This window comes from Clupea harengus, chromosome 14 (genome assembly GCF_900700415.2).
Source record: "Clupea harengus chromosome 14, Ch_v2.0.2, whole genome shotgun sequence".
NCBI classification, from domain to species: Eukaryota; Metazoa; Chordata; class Actinopteri; order Clupeiformes; family Clupeidae; genus Clupea; species Clupea harengus.
In genome coordinates this window covers 15,242,226-15,264,766 of record NC_045165.1, presented here as the reverse complement: position 1 = coordinate 15,264,766, position 22,541 = coordinate 15,242,226, and the positions used below count along the sequence as shown (strand labels likewise).

General features: G+C 42.3%; 1 protein-coding gene across 1 annotated transcript; it reads right to left on the bottom strand.

Moving 5' to 3' along the window:
- Nucleotides 1-294: 294 nt before the first annotated feature.
- On the bottom strand, nt 295-22,099 carry mthfd1b (methylenetetrahydrofolate dehydrogenase (NADP+ dependent) 1b). Its single transcript, XM_012836818.3, has 28 exons — nt 21,887-22,099; nt 19,087-19,171; nt 17,667-17,726; nt 17,390-17,443; nt 17,079-17,215; nt 16,177-16,277; nt 14,700-14,836; nt 14,147-14,258; nt 13,758-13,885; nt 12,690-12,787; nt 12,034-12,207; nt 11,586-11,722; nt 11,187-11,233; nt 10,985-11,092; nt 10,689-10,763; nt 10,247-10,349; nt 9,964-10,040; nt 8,900-9,040; nt 6,809-6,877; nt 5,954-6,065; nt 5,495-5,634; nt 4,366-4,407; nt 3,729-3,829; nt 2,925-3,102; nt 1,885-1,992; nt 1,354-1,506; nt 1,083-1,194; nt 295-847 (listed from the first exon to the last, which is right to left on the bottom strand). The coding sequence occupies exons 1-27, from the start codon at nt 21,922-21,924 to the stop codon at nt 1,105-1,107; spliced, it is 2,805 nt and encodes a 934-aa protein (XP_012692272.2). The 5' UTR covers nt 21,925-22,099; the 3' UTR covers nt 295-847; nt 1,083-1,104.
- Nucleotides 22,100-22,541: the final 442 nt, after the last annotated feature.

Genomic DNA, 22,541 nt, shown 5'->3' with positions numbered 1-22,541 from the left:
CATGGTTTTCTCTGTCTTTTGAATAATAAGCCACACATTTGTGTATCCTGGTGCACTTCTGAGTGCTTAAACAAGATAAAGAAAATATATTTATCTTTAGGCAATGCATGTACATCGCACAAAGCAAGACACAACCGTTGGAAAGTGCTGTCAGACAATGTCATTTTAATTCCACACCATGCATGGAGACAATCACGCAAACAAACGCCCTTCTGCACAGCATACAAATGCAAATGTATTTCAAAATGAAGTATATATTATATATCAGTGAAAGCATACACATGACAATGCCACCAGTATTCATAAGAAATATTTATTTATTCTACACAGACATTACAAATTTAACCTTAGAATTACAAAGGATGACAAAGGCTGCAGTAAAGATTCTGTCACAGTACAAAATCAGTTGTTTAGATTATTCCAGTGAAATGCATTTAACATTAGTACAAATACAGTTAGAACTTTGTTCAAATATACAATCCACGTGGTAAATTTAGTGTTACTGAGTGACTGAAGTTCATGGTACCTACAAGTTCAGTTTGAATCTTCAGACATTAATGTCAGTTTTTCAAAAATAGGGGAATTTAACCCAGATGAGAAAATCCCATATGGCGACATTAAATACAATGTCTGGTCTCTACTCCATAAGAAAACTAAGAGAGAGAGAGAGAGAGAGAGAGAGAGAGAAAGAGCGAGCGCAAAAGACACAGAAAGCAAAACAGATTGATTGACATCCTCGACATAAAATGGGTGGGTGAGAGGGAGGGAGGGAAATGTTTCCAGCTACTAAGCAACTCACTCCGTCACGTTTCCTCAAGACAAGAGGGAGAAGGGTCCAACCAACCATCTGCAGAAACACACAGAGAGTAGCATGGTTTAAGAGGACATTTGTGATTCCCATGGGTGAGTGAAAGAAACACAGAGAAATGTAGATAACAATAAGTCCACAGAACACAGAATTACTGATGAGAAGAAGTGAGCAGTCATAATTGGTCTGAACAATGAAAAGGACACACTGTCATTTAACAGCAAACTCATTGAAACTGGGTTTGGTAGAGCCAAAGTAAAATATAACTGTATACCAAGATACTTGAGTCGTGTCTCTTAGAAGAGTCCGTTGACCTCCCCAGTCACCGGGTCAAGGTCAATGTCATAAAAGCAGGGACGAGTAGGCAATCCTGGCATAGTTGGCATCTGGGTTTGACCAAAGAGAGAAGTCAGTGAAGCAAAAAAAATAAAAACACGACATGTACCTTTCATGCACAGTGCCCTGGAATTAGAGTAGAGAGCCTAACTGATAAAAATGGGTGCTTTCATCTTTTACTTTTCATGTGTCGTGACCACAAAACTTACCGTGCCAACCAATGGGAATAGGAACCCCGCCCCTACACTGGCACGGATATCTCTGATAGGTAGAATAAACCCTTTGGGCACACCCTTCTTCTCAGGGTCATGGGACAGGGACAGGTGAGTTTTGGCCATACAGATGGGCAGATTGCCAAATCCCTGCAGAGAAACCAATCAAAACATGTTGAACATACAAATATCTGATTTGTTTTATAGACTGTGGATACAATATAGTATAATATAACAGTTATAATACTTCTGAGACAACAGTTAAAGTGCCAGTTTCTTAACCCCCCCCCAAAAGGTGGACAGCTACACACAACACCCCAACAGCTGGTGATTACAATTCTGACTATACCAGGGGGAAAATATTCATGAATTTTCCAGAGCTCATGTTCAATGCCTAACCATGTGCTCTCTATTTTTATTTTTTTCAGACACACTTTCACGTTGTCAGTCAAGGTGGGTCTGGGGTGAAGCCCTTCAAAGACACTTCCTCATGCTCGTTTTGTGTTGCCATGGCAACGTGGGTACTACCTGTCTGGTATAGCGCTCCACCTTCTGCTGTGCCTCGGGAAGAAGCTCGACATCATCCGCCCCGTATATTTTCTGGGCAATGATCCGGATCTTGTCAACAATGGGCAGCTATTGGGGACAAGTGTGCAAAAATAGACAGTCAAACAGATATACAAACAAAACACACATTACTGAATGCACACAATACACACCCAAAGGCAAATACAATGTATGAGAACACAAGTCAATAGATATCATATCATCAGAAACAATAAAATAAAATTGTCCATTCAACACCCTCCCCACACACAGTCATAAAAAGTAACTCAGCACTGAATCTATAATCCATGCGAGAGGCTGGAACCTACTAGGCATGCATCATTTCACCAATCTCACCGACCATCCTGCATTATGCAAATCACATTTCTCACTTGGACAAATACAAAATAACTGTTCTATCAACAGCGGCCCGGACCAGATGCTGCACAGGGGTGTGAAAAAGAGCCTTTTCCTACTGACAGACCAACCACCAACCCCCCCCCCACCCGGGAAAAACAAAACAAAAGAAAAAACACAGAGTGAAGAGAATATAAAGAGAATAATGAGACAATTAATGAAACGCGTAGAGCGCTCCGGAGTTAAATGAAATAAAAAGACTGGAAATGAGCAGGCTTGGTATGGGATGAAATGGACGGCTGCACCACAAGCCATGGGGGCCAGAGCCTAATGGGCCATTTGTGCAGCCTGGGGAAATATGAATGGAGGTAATAATCACAGCCTTCGGAGAATGTATGGAGGGGAGGGCGGTCACTACGTACCAGCAATTTTAAAGCTGCTTCCATTTAATTACAAATATGCTTTTAGTCGGAACAGCAATCATCAGACATTAGATACATCTGTGGGTGAGAGACCTCTCACTGAAACTGGGTTTGGCAGAGCCAGGCTGTCTTTAAAAGGTAGAGTCCGTGATTCTGGCAAAAGTTTGGTGATATTTGAGCCTCAACAGCCAATCAAATGACCACCCATTAGATATGATTATGATTGAGAGATGGGTGTGTTACCTCTGTGTCGTACAGGAACCTGAAGTTACTGGGTGCTTCTGATGCCTTCTGAACCGCCTCTCCCAAAGCCACTGCACCAGCGCCCCCCTCTGCCCAGTGAGTGCAGCGCACGGCATCGAAGGCGCCGGCCTCCTTGGCCAGTTTACAGATCATGTCCAGCTCAGCGTCAGTGTCAGTCCTACATGCGCACAGGAGGAGAGGATAGAATAGAAAGTCTTTATTGTCATTGTATAGCTTTGCATACAATGAAATTTGGATGGAAGGGGGAAAACGTGTATTTGTGGTTAGAAAACGTCACAGTTGAAAAGCACTATCCTAGGGCTTTTCCAGTAAGCTCTGAACACGAGACAGAAAAAAAAAGGTTCAGTGCATTCAGAATACATTCAGACCCCTTCGGCTTTTTTCACATTTTATTATGTTGCAGCCTCGTGCTAAAATTGTAAAATTCATGTTTTTCCCTCAGCAGTCTACATTCAACACCCCATAATGACAAACCGGAAAAAACCCCCACAATTTTTAGAATTCTTTGCAATTTTATCAAAAAGGAAAGAAAGGTGAAGGGGTCTGAATACTTTCTGAATGCACTGTATAAAGGATGAACAAGCCCAGCAGGATGGCAGGCTCAGTTAAACTAATGGGATGACAGGAATTCACATCCAAAAGCATGACGCATCTCTCACACCAGGTCTTTTTTGCCATACTCTACACTTTGTCAATACAGATAAATAGGAACAGCAAGTAGTTTCCAGGATTAGGGCAAAACAGCCTATTTAGGAACGAATAATGACGACCAGTGGCACTAACTTGAATGCGTTCACAGCCACGACAACTGGAACTCCAAAAGCTCTGGCGTTCTCCACCTGTTTCAGCATGTTACTGCACCCCTTCTCCAACAGCTCCAGGTTCTGCAGCGATACAATGAGGACAATATAAACGATGACTGTTTGGGATTAATGTCTATGCAATGGCACAGAAATAGAAACATAATGTGCCCTACCGCTGACTAATGTACTATACTAGCCCAAGTTCATTAACATACACCATGATGTGATGTACTGAAATGTTAGCTGATGCAAATATGCATCTCAAATGGACCACACAAGACTATGGCAGTCCATGACAGATGTTCCACTGTCTGGAGAAACTGTGGACTAGAAGCACGTCAGTAATGAACGTTTACCACACCTACATGCTTTTTGCCTACGACCCATCCTTAACTTCTGCCAAACCCTGTCCCTCTAGCCAAAGATTTCCAAACCTCATTCAAACCAAGCCTTCAGGGAGCATTTGGAGTTACTAAGAAATTTCAAGTGCTGTTTGTGTTGTAAATCCCTCCCAACCACATATAGTCCAAATGTCTAAATGAGACGCTCCAATTTCTTTTTCTCACTCTCTAGCTCATTAAATGTGATTGTGTGAAAAAAAAAACCCACAACATTACCTCCTCCAAGTACTCTTTCGGGAGCGGCATCCCGGCAGTAACCTGGAAGTGGGAAGAAGAAGAGGAAGAAAAAAGGTGAAGCAGGTCTATGTCAGAGGTCACCACTCAGGGTGGTCTCCCCGGTAACCCCCATCATGGTGGCACAGCCTCGCAGCCTGACAGTTTGTTAGAAGGAGGAATATTTAGCGGGAGGAATATTTATCGGCAGGAGTGCGAGCGCATTCCGTTGCCGTCCTCTGTAACCTCGGCGCAGTGGGAGACATAATTACTTTTTCTCAGCGGTGGCACAGAATCCATGAAAATGATGCTGACATTTATGCCACGGCTGCTGTGTGTACTGCACACACAGCACTGCTGCAGATAGGGGGAAATGGCACTGGGTGGAAGATTAAGGATGAGACTTGTTTTTGAGTGACAGGGACATAGTGCTGTTTATGTTTACCAAAAAATAAAAGAAATATGTCAATTGACAGTCATTTAGTTAAGTTCAACTGATGGATGAAAAAAGAAGAAAAAATAAGACTTGGAAAAAAAACAGCAACAAACAAACAAACAAAAAAAAAATTATTGTTTAGTCTCAGGGTCCGGTTGGAACAGCCAGGGTAACCATGATATTACCGAGGTAGAAAATTACTATTATTATTATTATTATTATTATGATGAACACTTACAAGGCCATGCCGACGGGCTTTTTGCCTACGACCCACCCCTAACTTCTGCAATACCCTGTTGTCCCTCTAGCCAAAGATTTTCAAACCACCTGACACCAGCTTAAGAGTGGCACTTTTGATCAGCTGAACACACCTGATTTAGCTAATCAAGAGGATTATAGTTATGCTTAGTTACTATATAGTTACAGTTATAGTAATACAATTATTATACAAAAGGATTAGTTATAGTTATATGGTTGTAGTTTTTACAAGTTACAGTTATATAGTTTAAGTTATTATAAGTTATAGTTATAGTAAAATAATTATTATACAAGAGCATTATAAATCACAAACCAGGTGGGCTTTGGGCTGAGCTAGAGAGAGAGAAGATATGGAGTGCCGGGGGGGGTTTCATCAGCAGGAGACTGAGAACTCTTATTGTAGGAGGAGCACAAAGAACAAATTGTTCTACGACATACCTTTGGGCCTCCTCCGTGCATCTTCAGGGCTCGGACTGTGGCCACCAGAACCACGACGTGGGGCCGTAACCCTGAGTGACGGCACTTGATGTTGAAGAACTTTTCCATGCCGATGTCAGCACCAAAGCCTGCCTCTGTCACTGTAATAGAGGTGCAGAGTTCAGATTTATTCTCTGCTGTTTTGGTAAACCCTTTTCATTCAAGAGGCAGATAGATGATACACAAGAAAATGCAAACTGACATGATATTAATAGGATACATTAGCACAGTACATGTCAATGTACATTGAACACTTTACCTTTACTTTTTTTTTTATCTCATTACAATTACAGTCCCCATTCATTGTAAACATTTACTACATTACTAGTTTGACTAGTGTGCCTTTATTAAAAAGCCTCTTAGACATTATGAAATGACACAACATATTATCAGGCAAGCAGCTGTCCCAGCACCTCTTACCCACAAACCCCTGTGGTCCCACCAGCTTCAAGGCAATTTTATCAGCCAAGATGGAGGAGTTTCCATGGGCGATGTTGGCAAAGGGTCCAGCATGCACAAACACAGGGGTTCCCTAAAAGAAGGCAAGAGTTAACACCAATGCATCTACAACTGCATCAGCTTAAAAACCAATTGCTCCTAAACTGCAGTTTTTATGCCTAATGGATTCTGGCCTGATCTCTGCCTTGAACAGGTTTTCAAGGAGAACAGGAGGCAATTTTATAAATCCGTCAACCATTTGCATATTTTAGGATGCTGGATTTGAGGACTTAAAATAAAGCTGTGTAACCAGGGGCACTGCAGCATTTGGTGGGGGCTAAAACTGTTCTCATCTGGGGATCACTGGAGAGGAGTTGCATGTTTTCCGATGCACAACAGACACTGACAGTCTAAAGACCGATAAAAGAGAAATTATGTATTTTTTTGTATGTTGAAAATGCTCCAGGGTGTTTTCTTTCCTCCTGCTGTCTTGTAAGATAAAGCCCAAACATGTATGGACGAGCACATGCGTCGCTCCACCGCCCACACATAAACAAAAGAATCATCCATAAAACCAATTTAAGTCTTCAGGTGCCTCCTGAATCACTTCCACTTGGAAACAGCTATAGCGTCCGTGCTTGTCAGTGTAAATTCAGGCACTCTTCAGAAAAGCCCCCAGATTTTTCACAATTTAATTTTTTTTGTGTCATGATGTTTTGCATTGGTATTTTTTATTTATGTGCAGCCTTCTTGGTGATGGACACTGCAAAGAGATTTCTACTCAATGGAAGTATGCTGTTTAACTTTATTTTTTGCTTAAAAGGCATGTTTTCTCACCTCCAGCGTCTGCATGAGGTTGGGCTTGATGGCATCCCTCATGAGGACAGTCAAAGCTCCACTGACACCCTGAGAGAGAGAGAAAGAAAAAGAGACACAGAGACAAGGTGAGAGAGAGAAAGAGAGAAAGAGACAGAGACAAGGTGAGAGAGAGATAGACAAAGTGAGAGAGAGAGAGAGAGACTGATTCATTTACATGGCAAGGGTGAAAACTACAATGATAGTTAGTGATGACAAATAAATACAAATTTGTGAGGGGACTATTCTAAAACGCAGTAAAAAACAAGTAAACAATACAAACAAAACAAAACAAAAAAAGAGATTGACCATAACCCTCTGACACATTATATGTTATATATATATATGTTAGGTCCCGCAGGTAAACACTCTGAGTCTAGAATCCCGGGGACAGCTACTACCACTCACCAGCAGGTCAATACGAGACGGGTGAATGGGAGGACATTTCAGATTGAAAGATTTTTTTAGTGTGTAGCAAAGCCAGTGAGCTGTACAAACACATGGTCCTTTCCTCCTCCCTTAAGATGTGGAATCAATCCATGCTGCCTCTGGTCTGACCGCCATGCATCTTCCCACCTCTATCTTCCAAGGTTACATGCTTTTTCCTTTACAAGTACACCATATAGCCAAAAGTATATGGACACCTGACCCTCACACCTATATGAGCTGTATATATTGGACATCCCATTCCAAATCCAAAACCCTGAAAAACAGCCCCAGACCATTATCCCTCCTCCACCAAACTTTACAGTTGGCACTGTGCATCCCTGTAGGTGCTGCTCTCCTGGCATCTGCAAAACCCAGATTCGTCCATCAGACTGCCAGACAGTGAAGCCTGATTCATCACTCCAGCAAATGTGTTTCCACTGATCCAGAGACAGCCATTGACACCCACTTCACGGAGCTCCCAACGCACAGTTCTTAAGCTGATGTTGCAGCCAGAGACGGTTTGGAACTCGGAAGTGAGGGATTCAGCGACACACTTCAGCACTCGGCAGCCCCGCTCTGTAAGTTTACGTGGTCTACAGCTTCAAGGCTCAGCTGTTGTTGCTCCTAGACGCTTCTACCTAGCACTTACAGTTGACCAGGGCAGATCTAGTACGGTAGTTATTTAGCAAACTGACCTGCGGCAAAGATGGGATCTTATGACAGTGCCACGTTTAGCCACTCAGCTCTCCAGTACGACCCATTCTGCTTCCAAGGTTTGTCTATAGCCAACATGTCTATTGCATGGTTAAGTGCTGGATTTTGCTGTTAGCTGTTAACAATAAGTCTGGCAGAAACACCTAAACTCAATGGGCATTTAGTATGCGTGCATATTTCTTTTCTCACACTCTCCCCTTCTTTCTCTTCCTTTCTTCTCTCCTCCTAACCCCCTTATCCATCTTTAAATAATTCAGTGGCTTCATTGATATATTGACAGCTCCATCCTAGTGGACACCCTCTAATTTTCATCACAACATTACCAGTGTCCCTCCCTCCATTTTCTTCTACAACCCCTCCTCCTCTTTTGATTACCACTTTCTTGATCCACTCTCTTGACGGGGGGTTGCTTCATCCCTATCCCTTTCTCTTCCCCTTCAAATGTTTCTTCACATTCAGAAAAACATTCTTCAGTTCCCTAATCCATTTCTCTCTCTCCCTCCAATCAATGCGCCACAGCAGCTCTCCGTGTTCAGAGGTGGTTTATCTAGATTTTAACTAATTTTAATAAACCGAATTATATATAATATAAACATCTCTCCCTCTATCATTTTTTCCTCTCTCTCCATCAGCCCGCCAGGTTCTCTTCCTCTTCTGTCTTGTTCTGCCTTCTCCCTCCAATTGAGGAAGGACCTCGCAGTCAAACTCTCTGGTGGCCATGAAGGTGGTTTACCAAGATTTTACCCCACAACATTCTCTACAGAAATGTTCAACAATTTCTCTACATTTGCTCATTCCTTGCTGTTCCATTTCTTCCTGTCCCCCTCCCCTTCATGTCCCGCCTCCCTCTGATCCCTTATAGACTCCTCTTCCTTTTGTCTCCCTCTCCCTCCATCTGCAGACCACCACCTTAAATCAAGATTCACTGACCAGGTCCTCTGTGGTGACTGGCTCTCCGCTGCGGCTGGAGGCTACCACCATTTTGGCCAGGCGCTGCCGCATGTCCTCCAGGCCGCTGGTCAGAGCCAGCACGGCCATGATCTCACTGGCCACCGTGATGTCAAACTGACACTGCAGGAAGGAGAGATAGTAAGATAGAGACAGAGATACAGAAAGAAAGACAGAAAGAAACACAGACAGAGTGGTTGGTGATGGGACCGTCACGTTAATCTTTATGGCCAGTTTCTTACTTTTTATGACTATTGTTCAGAAAATGGGATTAATAAAACAAAAAGTAAAAATCTGAATACTTTTCCATATGGGCATAGTAATTGTTCATCACACAATGAAACAGAAATTACTTGAATACTCTTTAAAGCTCTTTTCTCCTAATTAAGGCTGGGGGAAGCTTGTGAGACCACCCTTTCAAAAGGTACACCGTGTAAGAAAAAAAACACTTGATTCAAGCAGAAGAATAATCAGACTTTCTTTTTTTAATACAGTGCTATTCAGTAGCTTCATTAACTTCTGACCTTTTTCAAGCTACGCTCGTTGAAGTACTATTGGTGATTACTCAACCTATTTGCACTCAGGTTCTGGCCGATTATTTGATTGGGGCGTGTGAGAACAACACAGCCAGAGCTCAATACTCGGCTAAACATGCTGTATGAATACAACCACTTAAGTAGAGTGTTGACAATGGCAACCTACAGATAGACATAAACACTACAATTACGCTGTTATTTTTAGGGCCATTTCTCATTAATTTGCCAAGGCAAGCTTGGACATAATAATGGAGTTGTAGGCCGTTGTAGAAGCATATCGAACTGTTTTAAAATTGCTAGAGAAAACACAGAGTTCACGCACAGACTAAAGCTGAAGATGCTTATTTAGTGATACCAGTGTGTGACATTCGAAATGTAAAAAATGTCCACAGCCCAAACCTCTGTTTGAAACATTATACAACCATTTGGTTTCATCACATTAGATGAAAGTGAAGTGGGACTATATTGTTCATTGTCTTGACTCATGGTCTGTTTAGTGCATTCCCATACTGATCTGGTGTGTCCTTTCTCCGTCGCTGACTCGCCAACAGTTATCTTCCTCAGGAAGCGGTCATTGGTGTCCAATACTAATGAAGACAGAGATAGACAGACAACAAAGTCAACTTCAGTAAATCACACAAAATAACCATTATATAAGCATCTGTCATATCTGTTTAAGAGTTTTGGCCAAAACCCATCAACAGCAACATATAATTCCCGTTTTCACTTAGCAACCGATAAGTGTGAGATTTAGAGATTCAACAGTATATTTGTGGCTGAAAGAACTCTCTACCTCTCTGCCAGGTAATAGATTCGGGATCCATGTCCAGCCGAGCGAATCGAGTGATCTCCTCCTCAGTCAAAGTGGTTGGATCAGTTTTCTCAATGCCAAGTTTCTGTGAAGACATCAAAAGAAGGCTCCATATACAACACTGCCCATGTATAACACACTCCACAGAAAAACACACTAAAGGTACCCTAATGTATATATCTATACAGGCATATTTAGAAAAAAACTGATCTCTGGACCAGAAAGCTGGTGATGGGTAACCAGAAGCTGACATAAAAGGCACTCCATATTGAGCCCTCACTTACTGTCCAATTTGGCTCACCGGAGAAGAGTCATCTCTGAGTGACACCACACATCTCCTTTATTGCAAGCTGCACATATATATCCTATACTGCAAGTTTCAACATGAAGTCTTGTTTTAAGTTGGATAATCGTTGATAATCACCTTTAGTCTGTTTATCTGGATGGGGGAGAACTTTCTCTGCCCACCACTCAAGGGCACCAGCCGGTTATACAGAGCCTGTAGATGGAAGCGAAAGAGAGCCGATTATGAAACCGAGAGATGGAGTGGAGAGGAGAGAGAGAGACAAATTAGGAGAGAGAAGGTGAGGAGAAAGGTGACGAATTATGTGCGTCAGCAGCTCTGGTGTTCCACATCAGGGCTGTCATAATTTATTCAGAGCGAAGACTCCGCGTGGCAAATTGTTTAAATAGAAAATCCTTGCAGCGGAGGATGTTTACATTGTCGGACTGGGTGGCTTCGTGGAACATGCGCGCCTCGATGGCCGCCGCCACCAAGTTGTTGGCAGCAGTGATGGCGTGGATGTCACCGGTGAGATGGAGGTTAAACTACAAATCAAACACAAAATAGGCATTAATATTAAACACAAAATAAGTATTATCAAACATATGCATTAAAGATATAAAAATGAAGTGATCGTACCTCCTCCATTGGAATGACCTGAGAGTAGCCTCCCCCTGCAGCACCCCCTAAGGAAAAAAAAGCCATCAGAATTTTACTACTGTGGCAGACAACCACATGGGTGTATAAAAAAAAGCCCTTTTTGAAAGGGATACAATTATGAAATTTGCTGAATTAAATAGCTTCATAAACATGCATTAATGCTCAAAAATCACTGAATAAAATCTGTCAAAATCAGTTTCAACAAAAATGTATTCCCAGTGACCCATGCTTCTTAAAACATCCATCAGGTTAAAAGCCCTACAAAAATGTCCAGAATATCGTCTTAAAATGAACATGTCCACATCCTCTGACAGAGCTCCATCCACCTGTTAGGGTAAAAAGCCCATCAGAAGTGAGGTCTATCCAACCCAAACGCACCTTTAATGCCAAAGGTGGGACCCTGGGAGGGCTGTCTGACGCAGGCGAACACGTTGAGTTTGAGGTGAGCACCGAGAGCCTGCACCAGGCCTATGGTCGTGGTGCTCTTACCCTCCCCCAGGGGTGTGGGGGTGATCCTGGAGGGTCATGAGAACGGAGAGAGAGCATAACTCACACTGAGCAACAAAGATACACAGTTATATGATGTGAGTGAAAGAGACTCAAAGAAATTAAGAAATGAGGAAAGAAATAATGTAACAATAGTCCACACTGAGACTAATGTTAAAAGCAAGACAGATGCTAAAGAGAGAGAGAAAATGAGAAAGAAAGAAATTAAGAAAGAAACAAGAAAGGGACGAGGTGAAAAATTATACAAATTCTGAATGATAGACAAACAAATGAACCAGCAGACATGAGAGAGAGAGAGAGAGAGAGAGAGACACTGTACCCAGTGACCACCACGTATTTCCCGTCCGGCTGGGCCTGCAGGCGATTGATCGTCTCCAGCTGGATCTTGGCCTTGGTCTTCCCATAGAGCTCCACCTCATCCGTCAGCAGGCCGATCTCCTTAGCCAGTGTGTCAATGGGCTTGGGCACGCAGGAGCGCGAGATCACAATGTCACTAAAGAAGACAGGGGGCCAAGGGTCAAGGGTCAAAATTGGGGTTTTAACTATTGAGAGTTGGGTTCAATACTTCCTATTTCTTTTTCTGCATTCAAACAATGTCAAAATGAGGTGGCGTGTGTTTGTCCAAAAGACATCACTGCCAAGCAAACAAAGTAAAACTACTTGGTGAGGACATCTGATGAAAATTGATGGCAATGAATGAGTCACGTGAGTCTTAAAATCTACATCATGCTCAGCAATGTGTGTATGTATGTGTGTGCTGGGGGTAGATAAAACATGTAATGAGCTTGCCTAAGAAAATGAACAGAAAGCACACACAAACACACACTTGAAACCACCTTACACATATCTCAGAAGCTGTACTCCAGCAACCCCGAGTCTGATCTGAAGGGTACATTCTTTCAATAATTCATGCCAGTCTTAAAAGCAATGACTCGTGAGCCATGTGAGCAGTGTGTACAGTGATGACAGGCACACCTTGGCACGGGCTTCTGCAGGTTGAGATTGGTGTAGGAGATATTCCACTTCCCAGGCTTGTGGGCATCAAGGAAACGCTTGGCACTAACCACTGTATTCTGTGGAAATATTGCGAAAAAGACGAGGGTCACGATGCCCGAAAGGAAGGAAAGAAGGCATTTCATGAACAGAAAACATATATTTATTTTTTCAATATGAATATATTTCACTTTTTATGAACATCAGTTGATTGGTAGCTAATTGGTCGATTGATTGGTCGTTGACAACAGTGTCAGTGAGAATTGTCGCTGCCCGATCCGTATCAGCTGCTAGATCAGTTCTGCACATCTGCACTCGGAATCACAAGATATTCCTGCCTGATTTGTACCACGGATGTTTGCAGTGTTTAAACTATGCATTGCGAGCGGTCAGTTGTTTGACATCGGTCTGATTATATGGCGTGGCCACAGAAAGGTAGCACGGCTACTCTTGTTTTATTGGAATTGATTGTGAAAAGATGCTTCAACGAAATAAGGTGGGAAATACGTTGATACAAGGCTGCTGGGAGGATTGTTTTTTGTTAGTCCACGTCACATCATACACTGCTGTCTTTTCTACCGCTCTGGTTTGGGCTTTCTGCCTTTCCCTGCAGAAACAGTCCTGCATGCGTGAAACGGATCAGGCAGTGTTGTAAAAGATGTTAAATTCTGCACATGCCCGGACTTTTGAACATGTGCGGAACGGTTCGGGCAGCGACAGGACGACATCATAACACTTAGCTCATTAGCAACGTGTTTATAAGGCTTTATTCTTAGATCCATTTTCAACTAATTTCCAGTTTTCAAACACCGCATATATGTAGGCCTGTTTTCATAAAAATCTACAACACAGATTTCTCAGAATGCATTATCCTGAAAGTAAGGTGTTATGACCCATCTCACTACAGAGTTCAGGGCTTCTTTGGGTTTGAAGGTCTGGTCTGAGATAGGTCTGTGCTTTAGTGTGATGTACAGTTGTGTACCTGCATAAGCATAGCCACGGTCAGGTCTGAGATAGGTCTGTGCTTTAGTGTGATGTATAGTTGTGTACCTGCATAAGCATAGCCACGGTCATGGGCCCCACACCTCCAGGCACAGGCGTGATGAAGGATGCTCGCTGCTTAGCCGAGCTGTACTCAACATCCCCCACAACACGCTTCCCACTGGCTTTAGTGCTGTCTAAAGACACACAGACACAGACAGTGACACAGACACACACACACACACAGACACAGACACACAATACACTGGTGATATAGTGCAGAAGAAATGTCATGATGGACCCATGATATTACCAAACAATGTTACAAGCAATCAAGTTGATGCTTACTGTCACTCTGCGGCTTTGTATTGTGTTAACAATACCCAGAGTTAAAATAAGCCATAAGAGGTTCTACAATTCTGGTTTGGCTGGGTGTGACTGTCTGCAACACTACTCACCTGGGATGTGATTGATGCCACAGTCAATAACCACGGCTCCCTCCTTGATCCAATCCCCTTTTACTATCTCTGGTTTCCCAATGCCAGTCACCAGTATGTCTGCCCTCCCTATCTGGGGAGATTAGGTTAGGTACTACAGTCAGGCTTCGGTAAATGATTCCGTAAGTGAGTGAATATGTTACAATATGGAGTTTATATTACAGAAAGAGGAAGCATCGGCTCTCTCAGCGGACAGGCAGATTGTTTTATGTGGACACTTTACAACTGTTTACAACCTTGCAAGAAATAAAACAAAAAGCTCGGGAATAGGTCTAAGTCAAATACAGATGCATTTTGCATATTCGAACAGCAGAAAAGCTCTTATAATTTGTTGACAGAAAACTCTGAATATATCTGTGCTACACTGCCCTCAAGTGTTGATGCAACCTCTGTGCAATTCTACAGTATTGTGAATACTGTGGATATCTGTGCCTTAATTTAACAGTGTATCATTCTGGAGTAGGGCTCCTTTAAAAAGCCTGTTAATTATAAATGAGTAAAGTTTTGCTCTTACTTCTGCAGCCAGGTCAGCGGTTTTGGAGTGGCAGGTGGTGACAGTGGCGTGATTCCAAAGCAAGAGGTCGTGCATGGGAGCGCCAACAATCTTACTGCGTCCGACCACCACTGCACGCTTTCCTGCAACCGACACACCTGAACACAGAGACACAAAGCCAGACCGCTCGAGAAATTGAAGGTGGGGGCAGGGGGTGGTGGTGGGCTGGGGGCGTTTAATAAATGCCATGCAGAGACTAAATAGTGTCTGGAGTGTGTGTCTTTAAACAGGGAGTAGTGATTGGTATCTAAGCAATGTCTTTTGTTGTGAAATTAGGTGTGATTAAACTTACAGTAATATCCTATATGAAATGCTTTGTTTCACAAAGCTACCAAGGTAAAAAGGTAAAGGTCTGTTAATTAGCAGACATAGGGATCCTGCAGTGGCTGGGAATTCATGTGCATGCTCAAGTATATTATCCACTGGGATTGGATTGCATGTACAAAGCAAAACAGGCAATACTTAATTAATGCAATTTTGTCAACATACTGTGTAGAGCAGTCGTTCTCAAAGTGTGGTCCGCGGACCACTGGTGGTCCGCAAGTGCCCCGTAGTGGTCCGCGACGGCCACAAATAAATTATTGCGACATCTCTAACATACAACTCAGAACGAAGAGAACTCAATCAGTAGAAGCCTAATCTATTAAAGAGTAGCCTAATCTATTAAGAAGGTCATGGATCGGTGATAACTTTATTCTGTGTTGTGTGACGTTGGATAATGACAACTCATAATTATGAAAAGTTGACTACTAGGATGGCTATATTAATGCCAGTCGGCTAGCCTACGGTTGGTAGTGAATTACTGCGGTCGCGTGGTCGGTATGCGCATCGTTGTGTTTATTGGTGTTTAGTGATACATTGGCGTGTCTGAGTGTGTGATGGGAGTATGAGGCTGTGAGCGAACTATAGTTTGTAACTTAACCAAGTCACGCATGGAGCAGGGTTCCAGATGCTTTGCCTAGCGCATTGTCATATCTATAACTAGCCTACCGATAAAAAAGAAGTGCCCACCCGCGAAAATCACGTGCCGCTAACAATTGTCTGGTGCCAGGTCTGGGTAGGAGGCCTGTTGTTCCGGGAATATACTATTTAGTTAGATGGTCCGCGAGTTTTTTTTTTATTGGCTAAGTGGTCCTTGGCCTGAAAAAGTTTGAGAAACACTGGTGTAGAGTACTTTCACACCAAACTGAGATCCAATTTGGAATATTTAACATCATATCCATCATAGTGTCAGCTATGTTCAGAGAAAATATCAATGCAGATTTCATGGTTATGCAAAGAGAAGATGGGGTTGAAGCACAGGCCCATCCACCTTTAACAGGTGCTGGGTTAATGTGTTGGAGGAGTACTGAAGGGTGAGAGAATAGTGCAGTTCAGTGGAGAGTCCTCTAATGAATCTCCCATGATGCACCTCTTCCCCCACAGCACGATGACCCACCTGTCTGTTTGATCAGCTCCATGCAGCCATTGGGAGTGCAAGGCAGGAAGCAGTCACCAAGGTCACCCCGTGAGAGCTTCCCAGCATTTATACTGGTCAACCTGTACATCACACACACACACACACCTATTAAATCTACTTGAAGACCAACCTTCTGGATCGTTAGGTAAGGCACGAAAACAGAGGCCTGGCTCATCATAACCTCCATATTGATTTCTCCATAATTACAGACCACTGGGGTTTATTGATGGTTTTTAAGCCAGATGCATTCAAAACTTTGTCTGTGAAGAATCATGTTTCTAACAGGTAGTAAATTAAAAGAAACAAAATCAATAATCAATGCGCACAGTGTTTCTCTTAATTACGTTTAACTGACCCAGTTGAATTCGGCTTCAGGTTGTGATGAAGAGCGTAACACTCAGCAAAGAAGAGACAGTCAATTGACAGTTTCACCAGGGGGATGATTAACAGCTCTTATATAAACGCAGAGCATTTGATTGACATCTCCAAATGAATTATCTCTCCACAGCATCGGTTACACTTCAAAAAAATTAAAATTAAATTAAATTACGCGATCCTGTGAATTAGTGCATTTACAGCAGAGAAAAAATTACTTTGTAACCAAACTAAGATCTTTAATTCTGCAAATTCAATCTGTTAGTTTTCTCTTTCATTTAGAACCCTTCCTTCACCAGCACTTGTTCTGACAAATGACAGCATATATCAATACAATGCAATAGCAAAACTACAAGCAAACATTGGACCGGAGGGATTTAAACATCCACAACAGGACATCCTTGCCTCTGCTAGCCACTCCTGGGGAGGTCTCTCTGATACAAGTGCCCATCTCTGACTGTACCCATCTAAAAAACTCCAACAATGCAGTGCGTCACATGACTCACCCATCCACATCTTTCTCAGGAGCTACGGCATTGGTCACTTTCTCCGTGTCGATCTTGTTGTTCGAGTCCAAAGGCAGCTGCACTATGAGTCCATGGATGCTGGAGTTCTCGTTGACCTCTCTGACACTGTGTAAAACCTTCATACAGGGAGAGGGAGTGTGTGAATAAGTATATGAATGAATGAATGAATGAGTGAATGAATGAATGAATGGATGAGAAGGCATGAATCTGTGTTGTATTCTGTTGAGATGATCTCCATCTCTAAACAAAGACTATGGATGAGATGAGCTCTAATCAGTGCTCGTCTTTACCTCGTCCTCTGTAGCGGTCTTGGGAAGCCTCAAGTGTGTTGCATTTATTCCAATCTTTAATGAGCAAAAACAGATATTCAGTGTTAATTTCAGTTGATAAAACACATTTTCATTTGGAGGATTTGTCCAAATACAAAGAAAGAAACTGAAACACCTCTAAACAATCTGTATCAGCCAATGTTTTCTTTAAATATCTTTAAAAATCAGTCTTCTGTATAGGCCAGTCCTTTTCATATTGCAGCACGACTAGCTCAAGTAATGCTGGACTTGTCCTTACCTCAGCGGCTGCCTTCAGCTTCATATTGATGTACAGATTGGAATCATCACGGTCTCCAACCTACAGAGCAAAGACATATCTATTCATTTCCGTAAAAAAAGCTGGCAAGAATGTCGTGAAAGACATCAGTCAGCCTGAATTTGGGACATCAGTCAGTCTGAATCACATTAAGGTGGAGGGACATGTCAGAATGATGCCCAGGGCAAATAACACTGGATCCACTAGGCCAGGGGTTTTCAACCGGGGGGCCGCAGCCCCCTGGTGGTCCGCGACGGCATTTCAGGGGGTCTGCGACATGAGCCTATGTTGATCATTGATTTTTTTATAAATTCGCTTTGATATTTCAACACATTTCCAGATTACTCTTGAATATCTAGATTTATATCTATCTAAATTTCTAAAATAAGAAAAATATGTCTAAAATAATATAAAGGAGATTCACGCTGACAGAATGTAGCCTTGCACCTATCCAGTCTATGGTAGCCTCTGCTTTGCTAATGTTAATGCATTGCGTCCCTAACGTCACGCCATACGCATATTATTCATAACGAACAGTCTCGCGCGCGAAGTTGACAAGCATCTGCAGTTAAACACAGCCTACGTGTACTTTTGAAGTTTAGTCGAAAAAGTAATACTTTTGGTGAACGACTGAAGTTATTTACTGTCCTTCGCTAACATTTCGTCGAGTTAGCTGGTCAGAAACACCAATGGATCGGTTTTTAGTGAGGAGAGTGACAGAGGGACAGGCTGCCACGACAGAGGGACAGACTGCCACGACAGAGGGACAAGGACAGGCTTCCAACAAAGCTACACCTTCACAGGATACAGGGAAACAAAGTCAAAAAAGAAAAAGAAAATACAATGAGGAATACATCAAAAACGGATTTACAGTGACGACAGACAGAGCAGGAGAGGAGGTACCACTGTCAACTGAAGCCATGAAGCCGTCTAAACTACTGCGGCATATGGAGACGCATCACGTTTTCTTGAATGCCAAGCCTATTGAGTACATGCAACAGATGTTGCGTGATTTTCATATGACTTAAGTTATGGATAAGTTGCCAGACAAAATTTCCAGAGCTTGCTGCAAAAGCAATGAGGTGTCTTTTGCCCTTTCAAACTACCTTCCTGTGAGCGTTTTTCTACACTGGCGTACTTGTTGAACAGTACAGTACAGTTGAAAACCCCTGCACTAGGCAATAAACCTTGCAATTCTTGTAATGAATGTCTACAATGTCGAGTGCCTCCTCTCATGCTATCTCAAGGACACCAGCTGCAAAAAATGACAAACTCTTTACCTGCTATCCTTCTGCATATGAAAGCAAGCAATGACATGGAGATAAATAGGAGATTAATTGAGAATATCAAAATAATCTTATAATAAACCTATGCCCACACACACACACACACACACACAGACCTGTAAGACGACCAGCCCGGGTCTGAAGTTGGGATCATGGGTCTTCATGGCCTCTACCTCTTTCTTCAGCCTCTCCCTCACCAGCCTGTGGAGACACAGAGTACCTTTCACAATCACACACTGCATCAGAACACTAGATGACAAATGAGCTGCTAGCATCACTGAGGTACTTAATTTTACACAATTTCAAAAGCCATCCAGCTAACCATGAAAATTCCAGAAGGTGGGGAGGGGTGAAGGGTTAGGGATAACTGCTGAAATAAAATGTCAGAAGAACGGCAATGAGAGCCCCCTAGGGCCGGATCTCTGTACTGCAAACAGGCCTGAGGCTACCTCCAGGCATTCCCAAAACTGAAGTTCAGAGGGAGGCGTGTGGCAATTCTGAAAGCTACCCTTACCTTAATGGGTGAAGCTAGAGCCCAGCCTGAAATGAACTAAAGCAAAACCATTGTCATTTGTCAGTGCTCATTTGTGGCATGAAAAATGTGGATATGCCCATGGTTGTGTTATTGAGATGGGACACAAAACTATTAAATTATAAAAAAAAATGTTTTAACTCCTATTAAATTATCAACTGAATAGCACAAATAAAATACAAAAATCCAATGTGTAGTTTGATTATTATCCCAATGAAGGTCAATATGTTGCGAAGTCACTCTTGGCCAATCTGCACAGGACAATTGATTAAACTCTGAAGAATGCCAGCTTACATTGAACATTCCTTCATACAGATAAGCTTTTGTAAACAACAAGACAGTGCTTGTATTATGTTTAGCCTGAGTATGCAATTCAAGTCAGTTTGGAGAGTTATGGGTGTTTCAATACAGATTAAAGGAAACAGAGACAAGAAAGTTATAAGTCGTCTTTAAAAGTGTATTTTCCCTAATCTCTTGCACAAATCAAATCAACAAAATGAAGGACCTGAATCATCATTTACCTTAATTAATCACAATAGAGGACCAACCACATTTGTGCAAGTGTTTGTGATATGCGCGAGGAACCGGCCAAAGGTGTTCTATCTACAGACAACATACTAGGCCAGATCATAGTTTTCAATCATTCCTTTTTAAGAAAACTCTTGTGTGTTTGGCAGTGTGTTGTAGCTCGTTATCATGCTAAAGTTTCTGGAGAATGGGAGTCATCTTGTCAGACTGTATTTTAGTATAAGGCATTCTATTCTTTTCTATCTCCTCAACACCTTTTGCATTCATGCAACCCCATATCACCACACACCCACTTCCATTCTTCACTGTTGGGACTATGCATTCAGTGTGGTAGTCCTGGGCAGGTTCACGCCACACATGCCATCTTGGTCTCATCTTACCAAAGAATGTGCTCCCAATATTCATCAGACCCCTTTTTATGTTATCTAGCAAAGTTACTTACTTTTAGGCTTGTATTTTTCAATATGGTCTTTCTAAAGTATTTGTTTTTGATTGTTCATAAGAGAAAATACTTTACCTGTCAACTTATAAATAATGCAATAATTGTGAGGTGATACAATTTTGAATAATTTGACATTTAAGTGATATTGCACAGGGGTGTACTCACTCATGTTGAATATTGTACATCAAAGACAGATACTGAATCATATATCATATTGTTTATTCCAGTGTAATATTCTTGCACACAGTAGTAACACCACCAGCTCAGATTGGGGTCAGTGAACCAAAGGGAGGCTGGTCAAATGAGCACCTCATCCCCACAGCCACTGTGACTATCCTATAGCACAGCAGATCTGAACTCTGATCAAGGCCACAGAGTAGCTGTGATGTAATTACCCATGTTATCTGTTTTAAGCAACCCATGACACACAAATGTCAGTCTCACACAGCCCTCTTGTAGCCATACAGACACGCACACACACACACAGACTTGATGTCTGAAAGAGGTATGACCCTCATTTAGTATTTGAACGGAAGTGCAGAATAGAAGTCAAATGGCCCTCTTGACAGGGCATTCTTAATGCAAGACTTGTGGGTCAGTCTCCCTGAAATCATTAACAAATGGATGATGTGAGGGATCACATTAAGTCTTATCTCGTGACAAAGGCGTGCATCTAAATGCAGAAAGTGTGCCACCCATAATTGTACTAAATCAAATGCAGAATTTCCAACTCTAACAATCAAACAAGAAAGCAAAATTCCCAGTGTGCAAGAGGCTTCATCAATCTTGAGGGACAAGAAGAAAAATATGTGAGAATGTGTAGGATAGAGTACCGAGGACAAGTGACTGTCTTGTGAATCAAAACAAAACTCGTGGTCCAACAACTTAACGGCCCCTCTGAGTACAGGCTGCACTTCTGCGGTCTTCATTTCTACAGAAATTCTGATGTTTTACATAAACTTACCCCCAAACATGCAGAGCTGTTTAAGGTGTACTAATACTTCACTATTACAGTCTATCGCATGACAATTCACTGATAACTTACAATCATTAAGGCGACAGTCGAGAGCATGGAAGCAACGTGATAGCGGAGGTAAATGAGTCTATCAAAATTCTCGACGCGCTTGAACAGAAGCAGTCTCGTGGAAATAATTTTACTCGGTTGCACGTGGTGGTTGACGACCTGTGCAATGCCCCAGTTTACAACTCTATTGTTGCTGCTTGTGTCTTGTATCACACCAGAGGTACAATCACGGCAGGACATAAATGAAATGCATTGACTGACTAATCCTTTCTAGTCATAGCAATAGCTATTCAAATACGGGGGTAATAACTTTACTTCACAAAGTTAAGTCGCACACACACTCTAGTTTGACAAATTGCTGAGATATGGAAATAACAGAATCATACTTACGCAGAAACTTCTTTACCGCTAATAACTTGAGCAGACATGGTGCAACTTGACAGTTGGTTACTTTTGCAGGACCGAGGATAACAAGACTGCAAAGCTAGCAAGTGGCTGGTTCCCTGTGCACTTTCACCCCAGTTTACTCAATGAAAACGACTGGAGGATGAACAGACACGCAAAGTACGCAACAAGAGCTGTGACTGGAGCTTCAGCAAGCAACGAGCAGACGTCTGCCTTAAAGTTAGTTCGGGAATAGTAATTGGCGTAATTTGGGGGAGGAATGACTGCTGTCAAACGGAGCCAATCCCGCTTGAGTTCGCATGCGCTGTGTAAAGAATTTAATAACCGCCCTAAAGTTGGTGTCCTAATGTTCAAATATGTTGCATAATTCTGGTTAGCTGAACAGTACAATAATTTGAAGGTTAGGAACATTAAAATCCCATCTTAAATAGACGTCATATGTTTAAATTATTTTTCGCTCGCAAGTGAATTTTGGGGGATACATTTAGAAGTGATCCTTATTCATTGTGCAGTTGTGTGTAGATACAAACTTCGCATGTCGAATATTATGCATTATTGGGATATTTCAGCGTTAAAATGCATCTTGACCTCTTTGCGTCATAGCCTCCAACCTTCTGCATGGTTGTCACTTGGCAAGGAT

What these genes read in the sequence shown, in the direction of transcription:
- mthfd1b (XM_012836818.3), bottom strand. Translation starts at nt 21,924, where the DNA reads ATGTCTGCTCAAGTTATTAGCGGTAAAGAAGTTTCTGC. An exon ending in CCGTGGCTATGCTTATGCAG is followed by an intron (nt 12,788 to 13,757) that starts GTACACAACTAT and finishes ATATTTCCACAG; the next exon opens with AATACAGTGGTTAGTGCCAA. An exon ending in CTGCAGAAGCCCGTGCCAAG is followed by an intron (nt 12,208 to 12,689) that starts GTGTGCCTGTCA and finishes TGTCTTCTTTAG; the next exon opens with TGACATTGTGATCTCGCGCT.